Source organism: Clytia hemisphaerica, unplaced genomic scaffold (genome assembly GCF_902728285.1).
Source record: "Clytia hemisphaerica strain Z4C2 unplaced genomic scaffold, Clytia hemisphaerica genome assembly, whole genome shotgun sequence".
Classification (NCBI taxonomy): Eukaryota; Metazoa; Cnidaria; class Hydrozoa; order Leptothecata; family Clytiidae; genus Clytia; species Clytia hemisphaerica.
In genome coordinates, this window is record NW_027103836.1 from 616,167 (window position 1) to 643,609 (window position 27,443).

At 38.6% G+C, this 27,443-nt stretch overlaps 1 protein-coding gene across 1 annotated transcript; it reads right to left on the reverse strand.

The window, feature by feature from the left end:
- Window positions 1-79: 79 nt before the first annotated feature.
- On the reverse strand, window positions 80-27,443 carry LOC136807114 (fat-like cadherin-related tumor suppressor homolog). Its single transcript, XM_067063683.1, is given in 25 exon segments — window positions 80-528; window positions 766-1,332; window positions 1,526-1,611; window positions 1,793-1,902; window positions 2,131-5,285; window positions 5,600-5,896; window positions 6,102-6,401; window positions 6,689-7,282; window positions 7,426-7,847; window positions 8,115-8,310; window positions 8,524-9,288; window positions 9,524-13,622; window positions 13,863-14,475; window positions 14,477-15,569; window positions 15,790-15,945; window positions 16,295-16,427; window positions 16,720-16,877; window positions 17,299-17,513; window positions 17,786-18,374; window positions 18,614-18,954; window positions 20,569-22,366; window positions 22,848-23,387; window positions 23,619-23,969; window positions 24,292-24,525; window positions 27,211-27,443. Coding segments are annotated over 25 exon segments (17,058 nt in total). The 5' UTR covers window positions 27,272-27,443; the 3' UTR covers window positions 80-343.

Consider the following 27,443-nt stretch of genomic DNA (forward strand, 5'->3'; position numbering starts at 1 on the left):
GGTAGAAATAAAGAGTTTCCGAGAAGTTACTTCTCAGGAGATGAAAACTGGAAAGGATAAAATAAATTGGAAACAGAAATTTTGTTTAAAATCATATTTAGCAATTCGTATTTCATTAAACATAACGAATTGGTTTCGAAAAAATAAAACAGAAAATATCATAAAAGTAACCAAAGACTAAGATTAGAAATTACAATTTTTTATTTATATATACTTCAAAACTTTTTAGATACATTAAAACAAAAATAGAAATTATAAAGAAATATAACTAGTGATAGGTATTATTTATAAAATAGAATTGTCCTAAGGCCGTTTTCCCGTATTCGTCCGATTAATTTGTCGTTTAAACGCGACTCAATTCGTCGGTTGTCGTTTGATCGACGACTTTTTCTTCGATAACGTCACCATTTTCATTGACAACTTGTTGTATTGTTGTGGTTGTCGTGGTGATTTCGGTCACGGACGTTTGGGTATTGACGACCGGTGCGACTGGTGGTTCTGGCACCTGAATCCCTGGATGTTCTTCTTCTATAGAGGAAGAATCGATACAGAATGAATTCATTAAGAAGTTATTGTCAGAGGCATTGCGAAACAGGGAAAGGGGATCATTCTTGACTTGTATTAAATATGAAAAAGATATTTTCATATTTTACTGTGACAGAAATTCATGAAATCCATTGTGATAGTTACGCAAAAGAAAATTCAAAACTTAAATTATAAATCTTCAAACTATAAATATCGTTTGATTATCTAAAACCAATGTACCTTTTTTAGTTTCTTTGCGAGTGATAACAGGATCTCGTTCTCCGGTCGGATCGATCCTCAGTTGAATATCCATACTTTCCCATTCAGGATTCTCATCTCCAAATTTCAAATTTGCAGACCGAGTTTCAAATTCTTGTGAGAATGTACTGGTGGTGACAGTGTCTTCGTAAGTCTTTAAATTAGTTTTCAATTGTGGGGAGTGTTCCGGTGAATCAAGGACGACCGGTGCGTGTGTGATGTTAATCTTGGTTTGTTGGTCAGGGACGGAAGCACGTCGATCTGCGATTGTTGCAACTTCGGAGTAATGAATAGGTGAACCTTCGTTAATTTTTGCCCCCTTGTTATCAAAAGCATAGGCGTTTCCGCTATTTGGGATTGGAGGTCCGTTGTAACCTAAATCGTATGCTTTGTCGTGTAAGTATCTTCGTTTGTAACACAAGACAATGGCGAGTGCCAGGATAGCCAACCAGAAGAGTGTTCCCATGACTACAAGGGCGACAATCCAAATGACGAGGGCGTTGACGTGTACAGATTGCTGACCACCAAGGGCGCCAATATTTGGACCGACTATAACGAAAAGAAGGAAAAAGTAGATGAATAAATAAAATTCGCTATGTTTTGCTGATTTCCAAGAAATTATTGAGAATCTTATCCGAAAAGGGGAAGTATTCTTGAACGAAATCCGCGATGGATGACAAATCATGAAAAAGTGACGAAAATGTTTTAATAATTAACACAACGTTTTTCTAATGAATCTTACTTGTGAGGGCGGCAGGTGTGGCGGGGCTATTGACTTGTACTCCGTTTGTTACTCCTGGAGTGTTGTAGATGGCTGCTACAAAGAATCTATAACAAAAAAGAATAAAAAGAGTTTCAGATACCGACGAAGAAGATTGGGTTAATGGCTTTAAAAAGAAATCCTCTTTCATTGTAAAATTTAATTCTCATAGACCAAAGAAAAACCTCGACACGATCGAATAAATCGCAGCCTACAACACGAAGTTTCATTGGGTTCAACCATCCTCACCTGTATCTGTTGCCAGTTGTCAAAGGTCCATTGCAATATTTCTCAGTGGATGGACATGGTGTCTGAGCGCCCACTCTGTATAACAAGCTGGTTGCTTCGGCTTTTTCCAACTGCAAGTGAAATAATAGACTATATTATTAAATGTCTGTGAATTTGATTTGGTTTGGTTTGAGTGTGGTATCGTTTGCTTTATTATAGAGAAATTAATAAGCCCGACCAAAAACTGTACTTTCACAAATTCGAGTCCAGCACACTATTATTTTATACTTTAAATACCACCTAAGAATTCTATTATGGGGAGAGTCTAATCATCCCAAAAATAATTCAACATCACGTACCGATCTTCTTGTTCTGGTGGATGTAACTGTGGCAATTGGGATTCGGGCAACATTGTACAATCTGTATCTGTAAGTGGTAGTCTGTGTACTGTTGAATGCCAAATGATAGGTCACGGGTTCTTGGGAGGTCTGGACACTAACGTCGACATTGGAAGGATATTCTTGACCAATGATGACATAGGCTACAACGTGTTGTTCTTGGAAACCACTCAAAGAGACATTCAATAGTAAAGAAGTAGCAGAACTTTCTTGGACGAAACTTTCAGATGGTGATGCTTCGATTGATGAGCCAACAGCAATGTAGACAGGTGCAGTTCCGGTCAAGTTGGAGCGTGTATTGGTTGCTGCAACAGTGAGGGAATACATGGTACCGACTGTAAGTGTTTTACCGGTAACCTTGGAGATTGAGCCGGTTGATTCATCGATTTCGAAACTATCATCAGTGTTGCCAGATTGGATGGTGTATTTCAAAGAACGAGTATCTGGAGGATCTAAAGCCTCAACACGTAAGACGACTGCAGCATCAGTCATGATGGTTGCCGAATATGCGGTGGTCTTGAAGTGTGGTGGTGTGGCGTTGGAGGTGTCAACTGGGACGACGATAGTTACTGGAATGCAAGTCTCCAAGACTCCATCGGTTGCAATCAAGAAAAATTTGTATTCACCAGGAACTAAAGGAGATCGGACGACCTTAATGTGACCAGTGGCTGCATCAACCTCGAAGATCTCGGTAACTGTAGCATCCCCAAGGGCGTTGATGGTGTAGGTCATTGCACCACCATCAGCATCTGTGGCTGATTTACTACTGATAACTGTACCCACAGTGGTATTGTGACTTATGGAGATTGTCATGGTGGTAACACCGAACGTCGGTGCATTACTGTTTGTGTTTTGGACAGTGGTTGTAATGTTCTTACAAGTTCGAACACCAGATGAGGTTGCACAAATTTCCAGTCGGTAAGAAGATTGGACTGCACCATCAACAGCTTTGGCGAGAGTAACAGCTCCTGTTTTGGTGTTGACAGTGAAGGTACCATCACCATTGGTCAATTCGAAAGCAATCTTTGCTGAACCGTCAGTATCTGTAGCAATGACCATTCCAACGATGGATCCGACTTGGGTGAATTCAGATACATTGATGTCGGTCGTGGTAATGGTTGGTGTTGATTCATCAATATCAACAACGTTGACGGTTAACGGGAGAACAGTTGTCGTATTACGTGTTACGTCTTCCGCTACAACGTTGAAAGTGTACGTTTTCTGTGTTTCGTAATCGATAGCTGATTTCAATCTGAGGTTAGAGTTAACGATTTCAAAGTTAGCTGGTGAGCCATTTTCCAATGTGAATTTGTATTGATGATGGGCACTGATTACCAAACTACTGAGATCAAGGATGACACTAGTGGGAGCCGTGTTTTCATCAACGTTGATGTTCTTGACGTTGAAGCCGGTTAATCCTGGACATTTATCGATGCTGCCACGGACGACGGACACAGTGAGGACACCTGAGATTGGAGCAACGCCGTCAGTAACGGTAAAGGCCATGATGTATTCGTTATCAGAAGATGTGTACAACGCTTTAGTAAGAGTGACAACTCCACTGTTGTCGATGTTAAAATAGGGTTGGACTTGGTTGAACGAGAATGAAAGTGAAGTTCCGGCGTCCTTATCTTCCACGTGAATCCATTGGATGAGCGCACCGACAGCCGTGTTTTCGTTAACGGAGACGGCAAATGACGATGAAGAACTTACGAAGGATGGCGTATTGTCGTTCTTGTTCTTGACGTTAATGTGAGCGACGGCAACACCAACGTATCCACCGTTATCAGTTGCCATGAGAGTGACGTGGTGCATTTTAGCCGTTTCGTAGTCCAAGTTTGTTCGAGTGCTTAGAACACCCGAGGTGGCATTGATCATGAAGAGAACACTGGAAGTGGCATCGATCGAATATCGGACAGAGCTTTGGGTCACATCGGCGTCTGTGGCTGAGACACTACCAACGGTGGTCACTGCATTTTCATCCACATTGAAAGTGTAGATCTTTTTGTCGAACAATGGTACATTGTTGTTGACATCCACAACTCTGAAGACGATGATTCCAGTGGTAGAATGAAGAGAATCTGTCACTCGGTAGTTCACTTGGATGTTAGTATTATGTTGCACTCCACTCAAATTTCTTGCAATCAGCTCACCATGACCATTAACCTCTAAGGCTTCTGGATGTGGCGAGGTGATGTTAAATTCGATTTGTGAAATCATAGTATCGGCATCTTTGACTTTTAAGTATCCAACAATTGTACCAGGTACGGTTAATTCAGAGATGGAGACTGTTGAAGGTGCTGTAACCATAGGTTCGTTATCTTCAACGTTTTGAACCATGACCATAATGGCTACATTACTGGTTACCATGACACCATTAGCACGTGATTGGATGTTTGCAGTTACACCGAAGTAATGAACACGAGATATTTCGTAATTCAAAGATCTATTCAAGTAAATGGTTCCGTTGTCAGCATTGATGCTAAAGTATCCAGCAGCATGGGCGTCAAGGGCGAAAGTGGCGTTAGGGAAGGCGTTGATATCAACAGTCAAGATAGGGGAACCAACCATAGTATTTTCTGGAAGCGAAACCATCTTGATACCTTCATTAAACATGTAATTGGATGGATTTCCGAAGTCACTGCACGAGACGGGACAACTCTTGGCAAAGTTTGTATCCCCTACATCAAAGACCTTAACAGGCATTGATTCGTAAACATCAAATCGACCGTCATTGACCTTGATTCGGAGGTCATAGATACCAATATCGGTACCTGTCATGCATCGTTTAGTGTAAATTTGACCAGTCTGGCTGATGGCGAAGATTCCTTTAGGATCACCTCCATCGATTGAGAAAACGAAAGTGTTACCGTCTGTTCGTTCACGGTCAGCATCAACGACATCAATCTCTCCAACCATGGTGTGTCTAGCGAAAGAGGGGTTGATGGTAGCAGCTGATGGATAGGGGAAGGTCTGTGGCTTATTGTCGTTAACATTGCGAACAACGATGACAACTCCTGAATGGGCAACGAATCCGTTGGAATATTCAACTTCGACATCAATATAGTGGTGAGTGTATGCTTCGTAATCCAAAGGCTTGATCAATCGCAAGTCACCTGAAAATAATCAAATGTCGAATGGTAATTATAACAATGACAAATCCATGATACTTTCTGCTTTAAGAAATTTACGCTAAAGGAAAATTGTTCAAAATTTGCCACTACTGACAAAAACCGGGGTGCCTCCGTAGAAAACATCATGTAATGATTATCATGAAGAGGTTCCTAATATACTGCTGATAACACAAAAAATGTGAGTTCCAAAGCTGCGAATTATTCCTAGAACCGTTCGGAAAAGTTTATCATAACTTTTGAATAACTTATTCTCAAAGCCTCGGAGAAATATCCAAAGAAGAAAAACAAGAACGTACCGTTCGACGACAAGGAGAAACAGGTTGAGTTTGAGAATTTCAATCTGTAAACACCAGTGTGATTGTACAAGTTCTTGAAACAGTCGATGACATGTGGAGTTGTCTGGTCTTCACTGATTTCGTATTTAAAGAAAGGTCGTGAGAATTGATATTCTTGTAACAACACCTTGAAGATGACCACATCCACACTATGAACACGCGGTGCACATGTTCCGTCCGTGATGGTGACGGTTAGGTTGTGTGTGAATTTGGCGACAGCTCGATCGCTCACGTAGTCTTGCTTGACAGTGATAACACCTAAAAGGAAAATTTAAAATGTCAAATCATTGCTTTTTAGGATACATAGGAAATGGGATTTTCAACAAAGGCGAGCTTTCTGCAAGTTAGTATCTATATTTATCTTGTGGATGTCGGCGGAGTCGGGAGTAAGGGAGTCTACCTCCTATGCTAGACAATCAACATATAGACAGAAAAGTTGATAAACAAGAGAGGAATAACATACCCTTTTGGTTGATTGTGAATTTTGCATCACCAGTCAGTGCAAAAACGTGTTGGTTAACAGCATCTGAGTCGTTGTCAGTGACCAGAGTTTGAGTTATCCACAATCCTTGTTCCAGAGGTTCGGTGATGTAAATGGTGGTCGGTGATGACGCAATGAATTGTGGGCAATTATCGTTGACGTCAAGAATGTAAATGGTAACCTCAGCTACGGAGACTACACCATCAGAGAAAGTGGCGTTGACTTGGAAATGTTCAACGCTGGCAGCTTCGTAATCCAAGTTTTGTACCAGACTGATTTCACCTATAATAAATTGTGGAGAAATTGCAAGGTTAAATTTTAGCGGGAATCGCAATTTAATGTATATCGAGATCAACGTTTTTTCGAAGTCTCAATTCTACCACTACCACCATAAATGCAGAGGGTACAAGCTAAAAAAAGTACCCAGCTTAAGTTTTCATCATGTTCAATGAACCTAGTGATCACCAAAATGTATTAAAGATACAAGCTAAAAGTACCAAGCTTAGCTCTTTTACATAACTCTCATGTTTCATGAAATTTCACACTTATCAAGCAAGCAAAGTACATACCAGTAGTCGAGTTGATGGAATATCTTTCGACAGCTCCAGCTGGGTAGACGATAGCGTACGTTCGAGAGAGTGTGACCTTTCGGATTGAAACTGAAAACAGGTAACCGAGTGGTCGAGTCTCATTGTAGGTGCGGACGTATTTAGCCTTTGTGAATTGGTAGTCTTCTGGGTTTGTACATGTTTTGAGATCCAGGCTAACTGTGGTCTTAGCGCTTGTACAGTTGTTGTTTGCAGCGGCAGACACTTGATAAGTTGTGGTTTGATCGTAAGAATATGGGAAGCTCTTCTTAGTTGATAATTCTCCAGTTGCCGAGTTGATTGTCAGCTCGTTATTGGCATTGATCGTGTAGAGTAGAGCAGAGTCAATACCAGTTGCCGTCACTTTACCGATGACGTCATTGATGTCGGGATTACCACGGTATTTGATAGTCATGGTAGCCGGAAGGTTTGGACATTCGTCAGGAATATCGAGAACGTTGATGATGACGGTTGCGTGAGCTTCAAAGATATTCATAATGGTAGCCTTAACTGTGAAGATATGTTTTCGGGCGGTCTCATAATCTAAACCTGACTGTAAGGCGATGGTTGCGGTATCTAAGATAAAAGAAAACAAATATTTCAACTCATTTGAAAATTCTGAAATAAAAAAAGGTTAGTAAAATTGATGCACTTTTTAGAAAAATACTAAGGTAATATTCGAATAAATGAAAGATGGGACAATGTTAAAAGAAACATACCTGAGCCTGAATTAGTGATGTTGAACAAGGTCAGAGCACTGTTTTCAACGATACTGTAAGTGACTGGTGAATAGCTTCCTTGGATACGCAACACCATATTGAAGAAAGTTCCAACTGTTTTGTTCTCAAAGACGGTCTCTTCGTAATTTCCATTGTCGGTAAACATATAGGTCATTGGTTCAGGGCACACTTCTAAAGTTAGAGCGACTTGCGAGACAACGTTGCATCTTGGGTTGGTTGCTGATACGTTGAAATTGTAATATTTTTCGACGAGTGATTGCAAGACTTGTGTAGTTTTGATATTTCCGTTTTGTTCGATCATAAAGTTTACGTTATCAGTGACCGTCAATGTGTGGTTGTGTTCGGTATCATCGTCCGATAATCGAACGCGCCCGACAATTGTGCCTGCTTCAATTGGTGAGCTGAAAAGAATAAAAAAAAGAGAATTTTATGTAATATATAGACGAAATCTCAATCTTTCCCAACGTGAAGTGTTTTAGCCAGTGGTTGAAAAACAACAAAGTAAACAAAAATTTTAAACTTTTGCGGAATTTTGTTGAATTTCGAATCGGAGAAGCCTGTTTCTGTACCTCACTGTGAAAGAAAGAACCTTGTACACTGTTTAGCCAGGTGAATTTTGTCCATTATTTAGTAAAATCGATTTTGTGTTTGAAGAAAATCAAGCCTACCTGTAGTTCATATTCATGACAACAGGAGTGTCATAAGTTGGACAATTGTCATCAACATCAAGGACAGTAATGATGACACGTGCTCTCATTGTCACAACCTCATCCGGATTCTGTACAATGCTGGAGACTCCGTAAACGTAGAACTCCAACGATTGACGTACTTCGTAATTGAAAGCAACGTTGACGTCGATTTTACCTGGAAATAAAGTGAAATGGTCTTCTTTTCATACACAGTTCTTATTTCGCTTCAAACCTTAAAATCTTTGGAAAAAGTCAGGTATAAAATGATTGCACAATGCAAGGTCGTACAAGCATTAAACTATTGAAGTTCTCTAGTTTGTTTGTAAACCAGGCAAGAAACATCTTAGTTGAGATTCAGAGACATTCAACAGAAACGAGTCTCACTTACCAGTGGTGTCACCAATGCTGACAAATCCAAGAGCTGTTCCATCAGTGATCGAATAGTTGGTCATTGAATGTCTGTTAGTTTGCACGGTGATCAAGCCAACTTGTGTCTTTCCTTCAAGGATGGATGCTCTATAGACAGGTTCAATAAATTGGTACGTTTTACAAACAGGGCATGCAGTGACAGGGTTGACGTAAACAATAATGGTGGCGTTTTTGACGCAATTACCGTCGCTGACGAATACTGTTAATTCAGCGATGGTTTGGTTTTCGATGTCAATCATACCGTTAGCGCGAATTCCCCCAAACGCATCGATCTTGAACATACCGTTCAGGATATTGTCCGTTGTGTTGACCAAGCTGAATGATAAAGAATCGGAATCTTTATCGGATGCTCGTACCACGGCTACGACCGTATTATCGATTGTTGGTTCCGTAATACGGACAATCTGTGTAGCGGGCAGGACAACCGGACATAAATCGTTGTTGTTGAGGACGTTCACAATAACGGTGGAGTGACCTTCGCGACCACGTGCGTCTGTGATGGTTATAGTGAATACGTATTGTGATTTCAAATCATGATCATACAAAACTTTCGTTGTGATTTGACCATTGGTAGCTGTATTGCTTGCGATGACGATGTTGAAATTGTCGGTTCCTTCAGCTTCGTTGAAGATGAGGGTCGTGTATGGTGCAATGACGTTGTTGAAGGAGAAATCAATGATGGCTGTGTTGACGGTCGTGTTCTCGTAGATATCCACAACGTACACTGGAAGATAGGAAAGTCACAAGGATTAAAACGAATCCTAAACGGAGGCGATTATAGTTTGCGGGTATGGCCTGTCAAGTTAAGTAAGATTTTGTTGCAAAATTTTAAAGAGCAGATAACAAAACCAAAAACGGTTTTATATGTGAAACTTAAACCACTGAAAGTAGCCTTTAAGGAAAATATAAATATAGGAGATTGGAGCGAATATTGTTTGTAAAAAAAGAATTTATCATACCAGTTCTGTTGAAAGAAGGTTCTGGTTTGTTGACAGGAGTGATATGAACTTCGACATCCACATTAACGTTGAAATTTCCATCAGAGACGGTCACTTGGAATTTGTATAACTTCTTCACATCATAATCAACCGATTGTGCCAAAGTGATTTGTCCCATGTTATTGCTGGTAGTGATGGTGAATTTATTGTCCGTTCCAGTAGGATTAATAGTGTAGATCAGGTTATCTTCATCGGCATCTGTAGCACTGATCTCTACAACAAGTTGATTGACCAAATGAGCTTCTGAGATCGTGACATTGTATGGATTTTCATTCCACACTGGGGCGACGTCGTTTTCATTGATAACGTAAATAACTACTAGACTGCGACCGTACAATTGCTTGGTGGCTGAATCGGTCACTTCCACTAAGAACGTGAATTGACGTTGAGTTTCGTAATCTAAAGCAAGTTTGAGCTGAAGATCTCGTCCAGCGACACGGAAGGTTTCAGAATCTTTGTTGGCAACGAGAGTGAAGGTCAATGAGTCTCCAGTCAGATCGTTATCGTATGCTTCAAACTCAAGGAGACTGGTTCCAATTGATGTGCTTTCAGTGACGTTTCTGGCGTACATGGTCAAGTTGAAAGTTGGAAGATTATCATTGACGTCAACGAGGAAGATGACAACTGTGGCGTTGACAGCGCTCTTTAATCCTTGATCATCTACAGCTTCAACGTGCATTGTGTATTCTTGTTTGCTCTCATAATCAAGCACCTGCTTAACATGAATTTCACCAGTTGTTGAATTGATCTTGAAGTGATCCATTGGATCGTAAAGAATGTATGTAACAATGCTACCAATGTTGAAATCACCATCAGTTGCTTTCACGCAAAGGACTTTGGAATTTACAGGTGCTTCTTCAGAGATACGGTTCTCGTAATAAGTGCTTTCGAAGATTGGTCGATTGTTGTTAGTATCGATAATTGTAATATGGACATTGATGGTTCCGATGAGCTGCAAATATCCTAAATCACGGGCTTTGACGACGAGTTCAATTTCAGTATTATTTTGAGTGATTGATAAATCATTCTTGACTTGTATACTACCGTTGGTTATGACGGCAAATAGATCACTTGTGGAGATCAAGTCGTAATTTCTGAGGTTGTTTGGATTCGTTTCATCATTATCGGAAGCAGAGACGGATCCAATGATGCTTCCTATGGCGGCGTCCTCTTGTACAGTGACAGATACGGTGGTGGGCGTGAAAACAGGGTGGTGATCATTCCAATCCCTCACATTGATCGTGATGGTGGCGGTATCGTCAGCGGTTGATGAGAAGCGGACGGTTACCACACTGGTGTGTTGTTTGGTTGTCTCATAATCCAATTGTTGGTTCAAGTAGACAAATCCTTTGCTATCAACTCGAATAACTCCATTATTAACAGCAAAAGATCGCGATCCAGAATCGATAGTATCGTTATCTAAAACCACTAATCGGTAAATCAAAGTATCGACTGGAGTCGATTCAGTGAGATTCAAAACAATGTTGTCTTCTTTGAAAGTGTATGGATTGTCATTGACATCGTTGACGCAAACTTCGACAACACTGGTATCGCGATATCCTTCATCGTTGGTTGCCACGACAACAATCTCGAAACTCTTCTTTGTTTCGTAATCCAAAGCATTAGTGCAGGACATTTCGCCAGTGGTGCTGTTTAATGAGAAGATGGCTTGGATGTCAGCTGAGGTAGAAGCAGCAAAGGAATAAGTAACCTTGGTACTGCTGAGTGGGTTTTGATTGACTGCAGATACGGTGATGAAATTTTGATGAGCTTGTTCTTCATCCACACAAACGTGGTAATAACTTTGATTGAAGACCAAGACATTAAAATCGACATTGGCTTTGAAGACGTTGATAGTGATGGTGATGTTACTGTGCAAAGGAGCCGGTAGACCGTCATCTTCACCTTTAACCAGCAACGTGTATTGGTTCTTTACACGGTGGTCTAGAGGCGTGACTAAGGTGACGTGTCCTGCTTTGTCTACTGCAAAAGTACCATTACCATCTCCACCAATTATTTCAAAATCAACATCCCCATTTCGACCACTGTCTGCGTCTGTATAACCAAAAGATGCGATCTGTGAGGTGATCCTTGTGGCTTCAGATATGTTGTAAACCAATTTCAACGAAGTGATGACTGGAACGTTGTCATTGATATCCAGAATATTGATCAAGATCTGTGTTCGTCCTGTCATGTTTGCTGCTGAGTCAACGACCATTACTTGGAAAAGATAGAATCGCTTGGTTTCAAAATCAAATTGGGTAGCTGTTGTCAATTCTCCTGTAGTACTGTTCAATTTGAAATTGACTGAATCTTGATTTGGTACCAACTGGTATGAGACTTTGCCAGATCTTGTGGTTGAGTTGACAAGAAGGACAAAGGAGCCAACCGCAATGTCTTCCGGGATGTCTTCTCGTCTCATATCAGCGAGAGAAACACTACCCTGAGCTTGCAAGATATCTATAGTGACATTAACGACAGCAGATCGTTGTGGCGTTCCTCCGTCAGTGATGGTGACTTGCAAATTATAAGTCTCTTGAACAAAGATATCAAGTTGTCCTTTCAAGCGAATCTCACCAACGTTGTTTATGGTGAACATGGTCGAATTGCTGAGTGCATATGAGAGTTCCGCGTTAGTGGTCGAGTCAGCGTCGGTAGCTCGGATGACAATTACCAATGATCCAATAGTAGTAGATTCAGTGATGTTGATATGGATCGATGATTCTGCAGGAATAGGATCATTGTCGTTCTCATCCTCTATATAGACGCGAACCAAAGCTCGACCGGTCAGCGGATCTTTTGCACCAGTATTATTAGCTTGAACAATAAATGCGTATTGGTTGATTTGTTCAAAATCAAAGACTTGTGTTGTTGTGATTACTCTAGTCTGGTCAATAGTGAAGTTGGCAGCGTCTTCGACATCAGGAACGATGGAGTAAATACGATCACCTTGTAGTGGGTTTGTATCTTTATCAGTAGCCAAGACTGTCACAACAGCTGTGCCGATATTTTGATTTTCCTTCATGTAAATAACGTATTCGTCTTTCTCGAAGATTGGTTCGTTGTCGTTAACCGCAACTACAGAAACTTTGACGGTGCAATTGACAGGAGACATATTAACGCCGTCAAATACGTAGAACACCATTTCATAGTTGCCGCTTTCTGGTGCTTCCAAGTCTATTTGATTGTTGAGAGTCACTACACCAGTGTTACTGTCAAGGGAGAAAAATTTCGGCTCTATGGTGTCGGCGCCGAATGTAAGGTCCTCGGTGGCCGTGTCGTTGTCGTAAGCTTTGAGTGTAGCAATAATCATGCCTACTGGTGCTTTCTCGGAGATTTTCATTTCAATGTTGGTCGGGTTGAAGTAAGGGGCATCGTCATTACGATCTAAAACAATGATATCGACTAATGTTTGTTGTTGAAGATAATATGGCGTATCTTGATCGGAAGCAATCGCCACCAGAGAGTAAGAATTCTTCCCTTCATAGTCCAACTCAACGACATTAGAGATTACACCTGTATTTATATCAATAACAAAATCACTAGTGTTTAGTAAAGAGTATTTGATGGTGGACAATGGCATATCATCATCTGTTGCATTCAAATCAACCAGAGCGTGAAGGCCAGAATTTTCGAAGACTTCTTTACGAATGTATTGTGTGGTGAAAACGGGACGATGTTCGTTGACTTTGACGACATTGATTTTGACAATCGCAACTCCACTTTCCAAGTTGTCCTGATCGCGAGCAACTACTGTCACTGTGTAAGAAGTTTGGGTTTCGTAATCCAACGAGTTGTTCAACTCCAAATAATGGCCATTTATTTTGAAAGTGTTGTTATCGTTACCAGAAACAATATGGTAGGTCAACGTTGGTGACGTATCGTTATCTCGAGCAATGAAAGCAACGAGAGGTGTATTGACAAGATGAGATTCTTTGACGTTGATGGTTTGAGTGCCGGTCAACATGTCGGGTTTATTGTCGTTAACGTCAATAACGTCGATGATAACGGTGGTGTAACCTGAGAGTTGGTAAATGTCTCCCATGTCGGTGGCGATGACCTGAAGGGGAAGAAAGAAGAGACTTGTGATATAAGAAACTGAAGATTTCATAAAAATTGAAATGTTAAAAAAGGAAAATGAAAAGGGGTAAGTGAGAAAGGACTTTAAATGTAAAATGTATTATTTTAGTCAGAACGAAGCTGTTTTAATTGAAATTATGTTGAAACATTCCGAGATATATATTGTACACTTCAATATCTGTCTCATTTTCACAGTGAAGATACTGGAAGAAGGTTGTACCTTAAATTGATGTTTGTTCATGACTTCGTAATCCAAAGAGTTGTTCATTCGAAGGTTGATTTCACCAGAGTTGATGTCGATATCAAATAACTGGGTTGATGGATTGGCTACGTCTGTCTCAATGGAGTATCGGATAGCAGATTCATTGGTATTGGTTGCGTCATTGTCACTAGCCGATACTGTAAGGATGGAGAATCCAGCTAATGAGTCCTCTCTTAAGGAACCTCTGTAATACTTTTGTGTGAAGACGGGTTCGTTATCGTTTGCGTCGGTCACGTGAATGTTGACCAAAGCGGTTGCCATGGCAACACCATCGGTAACGGTTGCATTGAAAGTGAGTAACCGGTCGGCGACGTTTTCGTAATCCAAATGTGTTTTCAAGTGAATAGCGCCCGTTGTGGACATTATCATGAATTTGCCGGAATCGTCACCGTTTGCGCCGTATGTTAATATTCCGACACTGTCGACATCTGAGGCGTTGATGTGTCCGATGGACGTACCAACTGACGTTCCTTCAGAAATGGTAATGTTGTAGACGGATGGTTCGATGACGGGTGCCTGGTTGTTGACATCGGTAATCTTGATGACGACAGTGGTCGTCAAATGACGGTGACGTGTTCAATTTACCGTCATTCGATTGGACTGGGAACCTGAATTCTTGGTGTTCGTTGTAATCAAGATTTTGAACGAGAACGATTGAACCATTCTCCATGATTTGGAAATATTGTTGAGCCAGTGGATCGAAAATGGTGTAGTTGACAGTGTTGTGGACTGCAGAACCATCAGCATCGATTGCCTTGACCGAGATAACCACATCGTTGATTGGGAATTCCTCACTGATGGTCGTTTGGTATAAAGATTGTTGGAAAATTGGATTATTATCATTGTTGTCGATAACGTTGATGGATACTGTCAAGTTAGTTTGTGAGGTTTTTGTTGTTGGTGTTCCTTGATCAGTGACTGAGATGACCAAGAAATAAGATTGTGTTTTCTCGAAGTCCAAAGAATTGACTAAACTTATGTTACCAGTGATTGCATTGATGTCGAATTTGCCTTCATCGTTTCCTTCCAAGATGGTGTAGGTTAATGTTGAGTTGTTGCCAAGATCAGGATCTGTAGCGATCGCTTTGAGAATGACTGATGGAGCGTAAGTCATCTCTGCTAAGGAGAGAACAAATGAGGAGTCGACGAATTGTGGATAGTTGTCGTTGACGTCTGTGACCACAAGTAAGAGTTCAGTGACTGCTTTATGGATACCATCATGTGCCACAATGAAGAGCGAATGGTTGACAATGGATTCACGATCAAGCTCCGAAATGATGTAGACTTCACCAGATGTTGCATTGATGTTGAAGTAAGGTAAGGAGATGTTTGAATACATTGTGTAGTTCATTGAATCACCATCTGGATCGGTTGCCGTAATAATGGCTACGGTGCTACCGACTGGTTGATCTTCGGGAATGTTCATTATGAATGGGTTTTCAGCGAAAATCGGTTCGTTGTCATTGATGTTTAAGACGGTGACGTTGACTTGAAAATCGTAGAGGTATGGGCCGGGTTTACCAGAGACACCAGGTTCTTCCAAGTTGGTGGCACGAAGTGTTAGCGTGTAGAATTCGATATTTTCGTAATCCAAAGGACGTGAGGTGTACATATTGATTGTTGTGTTGGTCGGCATACTGAAGTAAAAGTCACCATTGACATCACCTGAGAATGAAAACAAGTAAGAAATATTTCAATATCTTAAAAACTGCAAAATTGGAATAATTGCTTGGTTTGTATACGTTCTTGGCTGAAACTTTAAGCTGATGCTGACACATTATTTTCGTGTTTTTTTAGATAACAAAGACCAACAAGACAATGATATCTCACTTATTCACCAATGAACGAAACAAAGATACAAAATAAGTATTTAAAAGACACTTACCGGTGATAATTTGTATGGAAATGTTAGCTTGAGTGTCTTTCGGTGCAAACATAAAAGCTTCGACTTCAAAAGTCACCAAAAGCATGGACGGTTTGTTTTCTTCCACCACGTACGCATAACCTTTTCCCTCTGTCGCATTGGCTGTTGGGTAGGGATCTGAGGAAGAAATTTGAAAAGTTAAGGGGAATAGAAAATTAAGTCTCTAGAAAAGAAATTAAACATTTAACTATATTCAGCCCCCTCTTACATTTTATTTAATTCGGACCAAAACATTAGTAACATTAGCTGAAAAGTCCACAAAAATATTTTCTGTAATTTGAATCTCGCTTCAATTCGAAGAAATTTCTTGGTCTCTTGAAGATCGAATTAGAGAGAGTAGTCGTCCTAAATATTCAATAGTCCAATCTCTAGAAGTTTATGTCGTTTTAAGATTTGAAATTTTAATTTGAAGAAGACTTTAACGATATTTTAGTTTTGTAATATTAAAAAAGGTTTTTAAACTTACTGTAGACTTCGAGTGTAGCATTGTTTGTTTGAGCAAAGACGTCAAAGAATTTTCCACGACAATAATATACACCAGATTTGTTTAAACTCAAGTTATCGATAACCAATTCTGGTGTTGTTTCTCCAGCCATCAACTATGAAAAGAATATTGAAACGATTTCATTCAAAGAGCAGTGTCTTACAATTCACAGGTTGGGGCGGAGGTGGCTTGTACCTCCAATTTACTATGATCAAACGTCTAACACACTATTACTAATATGCCTTTAGTGTTAAATGTGTTTAATTTCGGTTAGTTTAGCCAAAGTGATATGAAATTTATGCTCAGGCGGAACTTTTTTCTCTTGTTTTTATCCTAGCTTTTTTTGCTTATTGTGAATAGAAATGGCTTAAGGAAACATTTCCGAATTTCGAAAAAAAAAGACTTACAACTCCATCCTTGTACCATTCGAAAGCATCAGCGACTTTGTTTCCAACGACGGTACACGTGTAAGTGATGTTCTCACGAATTTGTAATCGTTGGAATGAAGGAAGATCTTGTAAAAACACACGAACTTCTTCACACTGGGTTGGACCGGTGTTATCATCTAAAATGATAATAAGTAAAGTTCGTTTAAATCAGTTCAAGCTTTTTAAATACCAGTAAATATTTTGCTAATACTGTTGACTCACTTATTCGAACTTCTACTATTCGAAGCTTTCTATAATTCGAACTAGTTTCCAGTCCCCGTCAAGGAGAAACCCTCTTAAAATACTTTCTTTAATTCGAATCTCTCCGTTATGCGAACAAATAAGATTCCCCGTTCAAGGTATTAGACTTCTAAGTTGAAATATTCTTAAATCGTTACCAAACAAACATTTATTTCTTGTTTGAGAGCTCGAGTATATCCTTATCCATCCTTGAGATTTATTCATAAATTGCTTTTCCGAAGCAAGTGTGGACTAAGAGAAGACTAAAGAAATCACAACTGAGATTTATTCATAGATGGTCAAGAAAAAAATTCTTACCAAGAACAACGATAGAGGTTGTGGAGTCTTGCAAGATCGTGAACGAGCTTGATTCTGATGACGTCACTTTGAATTGAATGTTGTCGAATTTCCGTAATGGGACGACACCGGAAATGATAAGAGTTCCGGTCTTTGTGTTTTCGAGACGGAGTACGCTCTTGAAGACTTCCAAGTTACGTTCGATGTTCGTGATCAAAGTCTCCAAGACGAAATTGCTAGAGTTTAAAATGAGATGAATTTAAAATATAAAAAGACTCGAAAGGGAACGAATCATTAAATGTATCAAGTAGATGGCTTCAGTTCTCATAAACTCCGAAAGTGCCAAGTTTGAGTAGCTGTCTAAAATTGCCGAAAGTCTTTTTCTAATTTACGTTATCCTCGCCTTACTGAATCAGTCTAATTTTAAGGTATTCTCGTTAGAATCATTGGAGGATCAGGCAGCTCAAAAATGTATTGCACGCAAAATATATTAAAGATGCATAATTACCTAGCTGAGCCAGCGTTGGTAATCATGACATGCGCGTTGATTCGATAAAAACCTGGCTTGACTATTGCAATCGCTTCATTATTGACGAGAGTTGAGTTGTCATCTAAGAAATATCCATCGTCACCATCCCCATACAAACCATTCACGACAGCCGTGAATGCGGTGACGACAGTGTCGGATTTCTTATACAACGACAAACCTCCAGAGACAGTAGAGAGCGGAGCAATATAAGCCAGAGATCGAGTTGTTGCAGTGGTCAGTTCCGGAGTGTCAGTTCCAGAAACTTCGAAAGTAATCGAATCGTTGAGAGCTAGTTTGAAAGTTCCGGAGAGCGGTATATCAACGTCACGTCCGTACATTTTACCGGTCATACGGGTTTGTCCGTTCACTTTGATCATTGCTGTGTAGTCTTCTTTAGCACCTCCAGTAAATACGGGATGGAAAGAAACAGTATATTGACCTTCTCGGAAGATAATCCTGACAGTTGCATTGGTCGATTCTCCTTTGTAATGTTCGATTGGTTCAGAATTAATCCATCCATCTACAATACCACTTCCTTGGTAGTTTGTTCCCAATGCAGATCGGAATCCTACAAATCGAAACAGTAGAATTAACATTAAGTAAAAGTAGAAGTAATATGACGAAGATAAAAGATACAATATATTGGCAACAACTTATTTTGATCACGGGTTCAATTTTACACTATCGAGAAGATCTATCAAACAAATGTTCAAATCTCTGGCAACATAAATATTGAATTTATCCATTAAAAACAATTGACATGAAGGCAATAAAAAAGTTTAAAAGTTTAAGATAAAGGAATTGAACCTCTAAAATCTCTTGATGATTGAGTGAAGTACAAGGAATATCCACCAGCCAAAGTGGTTCCATTCAAAGCTGTAGCAGAAGCACTCTTTATTCGGAGATGGATGACGTCATCAGCAGTTAGACGATAGATGCCAGAGATGATTGTGGTGTGGAAGCCAGCAATGGATTGTTCAGTGTTGAAGACAGTTTCATTCGTCGAGTTTCGTATCCGAACCATTTCCAATTCATAAGTGTCTGGCACTGTGGTGGAGTTTGGATTCAAAATGGTATTGATGTCAATGAAGTAGAAACCAGTTTGTTGGATGGTGTAACGCGATGTGGCGTGGTCATAACCAATGTTGCTGTTAAAGAAAATTCGTAAAGAAAAATCAGTTTTCAAATCAGAGTATCAATTCACTAGTAGCAATAAAGGTGGGTTTGTTTCACCAAAGACAGTGCTCTACGTAAAGGAGCAAATGGGTGCGATGGTGCTGAAGTGTGTGAACTTGTCGGTATTTACATTTTGAACAACCTTTCGCAAATCACTGACAAGCGTAACATTGGTTTGTATCGTGACGATGGTTTAGTGATATTCCGTAACCTGACAAGAAAAGACGCTGAATCTACCCGTCAAAAAATTGTCGAAATTTTCAAAAACATAGGATTTGACATTGAAATCGACATTAACTTGAAAACCGTTGATTTTCTCGATTTGACACTTGATCTAAACACAGGTACTTACCGACCGTTCAAAAAACCGAATGATACCCTTTCATATGTAAACACATCTTCAAACCATCCTCAAAATATTATAAAGCAACTGCCACTTTCCATAAACAAGAGACTTTCAAAAAACTCCTCAAATGAAAATATTTTCAATCAAGCCAAACCTATCTACGAAGAAGCTTTAAAAGCAAGTGGTTACAAAAACATCAACTTATCATATGAAAATACCTACCAAAATACAGAAAATCGTCGATCAAGAAAGCGAAAAATTATATGGTTCAACCCCCCGTACAACAAAAACGTCTCAACAAATGTAGGAAAAACCTTCCTAAAACTCATTGATAAACATTTTACAAAAGCAAACAAACTTTATTCAGTTTTCAACAAAAACAATGTCAAAGTGAGCTACTCTTGTACCGAAAACGTCCGTTCTATTATAAACTCCCACAATAAAAAGATTTTATTGAAACCTGAAGACAACGACTAACATTGCAACTGTCGTAATAAAAATGCATGTCCGTTACAAAACAAATGCAAAACCAAATCCATTGTATATAAATGCGAAGTTACAGCACCTAATCATGATAAGAAATCATACCTTGGCCTTACCGAAAGAGAATTCAAGCAGCGATATAATGAACACAAGCAATCTATCAACAACGCTAAGTACAAAAACAGCACAACCCTGTCTACGTATATTTGGGCCTTAAAAGAAAAGAATGTTGCCCCGACGTTAAAATGGTCTATCCAAAAACGGGTCAAATCTTACTCTAACACTTCCAAAATGTGCCGCCTTTGTTTACAAGAAAAATTAGAAATCCTGAGATTCGAAAACAAAGACGAATTGCTTAACAAAAGATCCGAAATCGTTTCTAAATATCGTCACATGAATAAGTTTATGTTCAAACATTATAAAACAAAAGACTGGACATAGCTGCTCACATGGGAATTATAATTTTATTTTTTCTAATTACTCATTAATTTTTACGACTTGTCGATTCTAGCGGTGTTTGAATTTTGAATTTTTTTCAATTAGATCAAACTTGTATCATATGTAGCTGATGATTGTAAGCATGAAACTTTAAGTTCTACATTTTAAAAAAAGTTTTGACTCATCATTATCAATTCACTAAACAGACCACGAAAGCTGAAAGGTTGGCATAATGCAAAGATGTCTAGGAAAAATTTTGCATAAAGTAATGGTAAGTAGTTCCAAATATTAGATTGAAAGAGATTCTTAAAATACTTACTTGACTGTAAGACCTTTAGAGTTCTTGGCAACCCATTCATCCAAGAGAACAGTATTGTTGGCGTCATAAGTGAGAGTTTGTGATTGAATTTCAGTGACGAAACCAGGTGTCTTGTAATCAGGTTGCAATTTGATGATGGAGAATGTTGATCCTTTGTAGATGTAATAGTTGTTCTGTCCTTTCACTTTCAAGTTGACAGTAGATGTAGATTGACCATACATGAGGTATACGAAGCCAGCAAATGAGAGAGTGACATACTCTGAGCCTCGGTAGTAGATGGTCGAACTGATACCAGTTTCATAATCGTCGTTAAGGAGAACAGCCATCTCGTAAGTGTTGGAAGCCAATATATTGTCGAATAAGAGTGTAATCGACCCAGAAACGTAATACACACCAGCCTTTGCAATCAAATTTACCGAAAACGCAGAATCCCGAACAATTAAACTATTGCTAATGGCAAAAAAGCCCGGGTTACCTGTCGCATATCGGAGTGAGTTTGTCGCAAAAGTGTCCCAATCATTGGTGTTTATCAAGTTACCTGAATTGTCACGCGCAAGGAAACCGGCGTTTTGGTATCCTTCCGCTGAGATTTCTTCGGAGCCACTCCAACGGATAACGGAGAATGATGATCCACGCACTAAAGTGATGGCTGTACACGCGCTTGTTCCTGTGGTTACTGAATCCTCAGGAAAAACTGTCGATTCGATGAATTCTACTTTAACTGATTCACCGTCTTTGAGTCTGAGCGATGTTGAAAGTGAAAGAGTTGTATTCTGGTTATTGGTCACATATTTGACGTCACGAATGTTGATATCTTTATCTGTGAAGACAGTAGTTCCACCTTCATTGTCTTTCCCTGTCACTAAGAGCCTGATGGCAACGTAGGTGTTGGCAGTACATTGCATGTTTCCAACTAGAGCATTGGCACTGACGATGAAAATAGCATCTTCCATTGCTGTGTATGCATTTCCATCAAATTGATCATCAGTAGAAAAAACAGCTGAAGAACCAGAAACTCTTGGATTGGTTGAAACGTTCAGGAATTGTTGAGTGACTGGAGTGAAGACATTGTCTGCTGGCTTGATACCCATGAATGCTGGGGTAATGTAGCTGGTGCCAATGTAACTTGCACCCCATTGCCCTAACATTGTATAAGTAGGGTTGCCACAGTTTGATAGACGCACTTTCAATCCAAGTTGTTGTCCAGAGATTAGGTAAAGAGCACCATAGAATCGAAGAGCTGCAGTTGCTTGAGGAGCTTGAACCATGCTGTAGAAACCATTGTAAGGATCAACTTTGTTATCAATAGCTAAATTGGCTTCCAAAAGTTCGGCAGACGAATTACACCCGGAGGTTGTAAATTTGAGATTAGCTTGCACCATATGAATACCAGTGTGTGAGGCTTGGAATTTACCAGTGACCACATCATAATCACCAGCGAAAGCGAAGGAGCCTTTCTCTTCAGCAAGGTATGGACCTGTAGCGTCGTTCCATTGGTTGTCAGTAAAGGTCCTTGGAAATATTGATGGAGACTTGACTGAGAAACTTGAAGTTAAATATCTCATCTGGATGAAGGAGATGTACGAATTGCTTTCAACCTTGATTTGCTTCCCATCGTGAGCTTTGACGTATAAAGATAAAAACTGAGCATCGGCGACAACCATGGTTGCAGAGATGGTGATAGTCTTGGCTTCATTAGCTACCTTTTTGACACGTGATGATAAACCTTTGTATGCCAGGTTAGCTTCGTCTTTCTCCAAGGAGACTGGAATGACGACCTCTATATCTTCAGATGCACCTGGTGAAAGAAATAGTGGTTGTTAGATAATAGAGCCGTCAATATGATTTTAGTTAAATTTTGTCCTGTGTGTGAGCCTCAATTACTAATATTTGATGATTGGAGATATTGAAGGATTTCATTGGCCATTTTTGCTAATATTTAGAATGATGATTTTGTAGTACTTTTTTTCTCTTGACAATGTCACTCGATAAAGTCGAAATATTCAGAAATTTCACCATCCCTCTCTTTTTTGTATTTTGAATTTCGAAATCAAGAAGATTAGCTTATTCGGATTAAGTTTTTTTTTTAACTAATCACAACTGGAGGCCACTGTAGGCTTTAAAATACTGGATAATACTGTTAGGTATTTCAATGCACCTTATTTAATAATATTTAATTTAATGCATATTTTAATTTAACGCACACACAGTACCAGAAATTATCTATGGGAAAATGTAAAGAATGTAAAGAAAATTTGAAGATAGAAGGGACGACTGACCTGAAATATGGATATCCGCAGAAACGTAGAAAAAGTTAGCTCTCTCTTCGACGTTGAAACGTTGATTGTTCAAAAGGAAACGGCTGTTGTCTGGTTGCACGAATTGACCTCTGTTGTTCAAAGTGTTGATATTGTTTCTTGAGTTCTGCAAATCGACCTTTAAATAGTTGTAGTCTGAGTTTCCAACCGTGAGAGGTAATTGTAAAAAGACTGCAAATTCTTGCAATCCAAAAACAGCGGCACCAATAAAACCGATAGACCATGATGAATATTTCAAGACTTTGACAGGATTTCCTGATGCATCAGCCTTCAAACGTAGGGAGATGACAACTCCTTTCCCCACTTTCATGGACTCAAAGACGCTGAGAGGGATAATGCCACCTGGTGTTGTAGTAGTGGTGATATAAGAGGCTGATACTTGGCTGTTGATCAGAACCTCAAGGGTGTACGTACCAGCACCGGCTTCCAGCATGATGTTTGCTGCCAGGTAGAAGATACCTTCGCAGGCGGTAACGTAGGTTCCACTCAGTGGTAATAAACCTATCGAGAAGAAAATAGAAATTGCTAACAAACTGACTTTAGATTCAAGAGGTTTAAAAACGCACACCATAATATTTGGATGGCATTGAATATTTCTTTTACTGCAATAGGTTTCAAATGATTAATATTTAACTTGAACGAGATTCAATTCAATTAGTTTTCTTTCAGGTCAACAAATCAAGGCCCAGTTAGTTTAAGAGGTAGATGTAAAGAAATTAAAAAAGTACTAACCAGTCAAGTATGTGAATAATTTAGCACGTCCTGATGTCAAATATGGTTTGACGATTTCACCAGATGGGGCAGCAATAGTGTAATCTTGATCAACTTGTACCAAGAAAGCCGGAGCTGTTTGTGTAATACCAATGTAATGGATGGACATTTTGGATCCAGGTGTGACGTAGAAAGAATCATCATTCTCGGAGAAGACACGGAACGAGACCATTTCTCCTGCTCCGTATTCACAGAAACCAGAAATAACTAACGTGGTCAGATCTCCAGTACCTTCTTTGATTGTTGATTGAAGTGAGAGAGAATCACTATCCAAACTCTCACCGTTCACCATAGCAAGAGTGAATTTTCCACCTGGTAAAATCGAATAGAATCGAATATTTAATTTTGAGAATAATGAAGCCAATTTTACTGGCATCGAAAAGAACTACTTATAGTCTATTTGAATAACACTCGCTGAGAATGCACTTGTCCTTCCTATGAAGAAATTATTGGGGCAAACCTAGAGCTCTAAAGCAATAAAGACAGGCTATACATTGGAACAATATCTTTAAAGAGCCAAATATTAGAATTATTGCAGGCGAAAATTTTGTAAGCTTTTAAGATTTAGGAGATGAAGGTTTAACTGATTGTTCAAAAATTGGAGATGAATAACAAATCAAAAACGAAGTCTTACCAGCTGTAGCATTGATGCTAAAGATGGGTATAGAGGCGGACACGTGGTATATACCAGTGATGGGGATTTTGACGAACGTCTTCGATTCGAGGACCAGATCATTTTTGTATGAAGATTTGAAAGAATCATCTGTTTCATCATCGTCAACCCACCAATCATTCAAGGTTAACCACCCGGTTGATGTGGCTTGCACATTCTCCTTGATACCGGCATGGATACCAATTTCAGGGAAACCTGTTGAAAACAGATGGGTTCATTGGTTCATTCAATGTTCATAGGAATTCATGCGTTTTCTATAGGTGGAACTTTCAATGATTACCAAGATTTCTTTGGGACTTTATAAAAATGTTACGGGGAGGATTTTCCGGTATTTTCACTTATTAAAATTTTTTTGAACTTTAGTAATAAGAAGTCTCCTTAACCCACCCTTGAAAATCAAGTGAAAGGCATGCAAGGTAAATTGATTTTGGTGATAGGTAAATAATCGAGCGTTCTACCATAGGGTAACAGTTTTAAAAAAAGTAATCTTGAAGTTGTCTCCAGTTGCACTCATATATTTTGATTTACGAATTTACATGGTATTGAGTGATTGAACCAGAAACTCTTGAATACGTCTTAAAAATGACCGAAGTTCAAGGAGCAAATACATTTAGCAAAATTCAGGGCAATTCTAAATTTTAGAAAGCTAAAAGTACGAATTTCAAGGCTTTAATTAGTCGATGAAAATTGCTAAGATCAAACCTTCGTATGGAAGAAATATATTTGTATGGGTTATTGTTGAAAAAAATTTCAGAATCGATATTGAATTAGAAACAGTTACTCAGTTAAAAAAGATTTTTCTCAGTGAGTCAGTCAGATAAAAAAGTATTCGTCAGATTGGGTGCGTCTTTTTGTGTTTTTTTTTTCAAATGAGAAATTGCATTGTGGTCTTTAAAATATGGTAACTGTTTTCCTTATTGAAAACGACCTCAGTATGTCAGCTTTACGCAATGATACAATAAGATTAACTCGTTTGATCTGCATGTAAAAGAACAGTCAAAGTATTTTGTCGAATTCAGTGCGATAAAATATGAGAAAGATATAAAAGGTATTTTTATTTTATAAAAAGAGAAATGGTGAGATGTGACCACCGTCAATAAAATAAATGACTCATTTTTTTATCAAAATTCTCTAATCGCTAAATGGATCAAAATTGCTCACAAAAATTAAGACTTTGTCAAGCCCTCTTCTTTTATTGCTATTGGAAAACAATTAAATTGGATACATATTGTATATGCGCACTGGCCTATGACGCACATGTATAGATCGAATTTTGATTGTGGCAAAAAAAGAATGGCCTGATTAAATTTTTAAGCCCTATGCATCTTGAATAGTAAATTCATTTTGGAGATTTTAAAGATAATTTTGAAAGAGATTAAAGCATTTTTTCCACATTGGAGTTCAAAAAATGATCAAATGCTAAGTAAAAGAATGCTTTGTAAGGGTCCAAGTTTTATCCCGAAATTCGCGATTGTATTACCAAAAAGATAAAATAACCCTGTCTTAAGTAACGAGATTACGCATACAAAATGTAAAATTACGAGACCGGTAAATAAAAGGAAAGCGACTCGAGAGTTTCCTACGAGATTAATTAGCGGGAAAATGAAATATGCTCAATTTTAATGTGACTACGTCAGGATTTACTAATCGATGTTTTAAATGAGTTTACTATGTATTTGCAGACAAAATGATAATTAAATCATCAAAAATAGTCATAGAACATTAATCGTTTTTCGATCATGCGTTTTCTCAGGTTATCGCTGAATTTGGAATCTCGACGTAAAGTCAATTGAGGTAATTGGAAACAAGGTTAATTAACTTCTTTTATAAAAGTTAGAAATATGTTTCTAGGTCAAATTTTGAAAATTCTCCATGACAAAACCAGGGATTAGCCAAACCCAATTTCGCGAGTCATTCGTAAAAATTAGACTCATTAATCGTTTTCAATTGTTGAAAAATAAGGAAATAATCCCTCCTGAAATGATTACTCATTTCTATTTGACCGACAACCTTATAAGCAGTTAAACTATTTTTCGCTATAAAAAAAACAAGTACTACGGAAAATTAAAGGGCAAATTTTCCGAAAAAATTGACCCCGAAGTAAGTTTACTAGAGTTATAGATATTTCTTTCCAAGATTAGCCCTTTGAAAATGCATGAACATTCAAAACCTGGCATTCAAGAGACGATTCGCACCCGATCAGACTAATCTCTTTTGAGGAGATATTTCTATGCTTTGAACCTAAATGGAAATTCCCAGAAACCTTTTACAAAAAGACACTTTTGGCCATCTGACTTAATTCTGAAAGATTTGACCTTTCTCAATCCCTTTTGGAATAAAGACTTCAAAATGCTTATTTAAAATCCCTCCCCATAAAAGATAGCAAGAATTTACGGGTCTTAAATACCTCAATGACCTCACTCGTAATAACTCTTGGACATTTAAAAAAAGAATTGCATCTAGGCAGTTCCTATTTTTGATACGAAGATAAAGTACAACTGGTAAAATAATCAAAGTAGTTTTAAGAATATCATTCTAGGTCAGATTTAATTCAGAAGTCATCAGAAAATCGACACTAATTGTCATTGGACGATCACTACTTTGCTTAGGTGAAAATTTAAGATTTCAAAATACCAAGAAAATCCAATTTCTGAGAAGTACCAACAGAAATTTCTTTTACTTGTGTTTGTAAAAATTATATTATCCCTTATTGTCCATGTGAAGAAAAAGCACCACGTCCTGATTTCGAAGCTTAGAATTTTCTCAACAGTAAGATTTCCGGAAAAAGAAATAAGCTTTTTTGATCAAGGAAATCTTAACGCAGTAAAATCACAGAATAGAAAAAAAATAAGGATAAATATATCAAGAAATAAGACTTACAATTGATTGTTGTGAGTGCACACAACAAGCCCAAAATAAGGGCAAAAAGTAGTGTATTCATTTTAATAAGTAACTTTTCAAAGCAACTTCATGTAGGCGACTTTAAAAAAAATTTGTCCAGCTGACAACGAAATGCTTCTTTTCTGTCAAACGTGTTGTTTGAACTCAAATGCGAATTGAAATGTATATCAAATCGAAATGTAACGCTAATTTTTCGATGACAATTTTTAAGC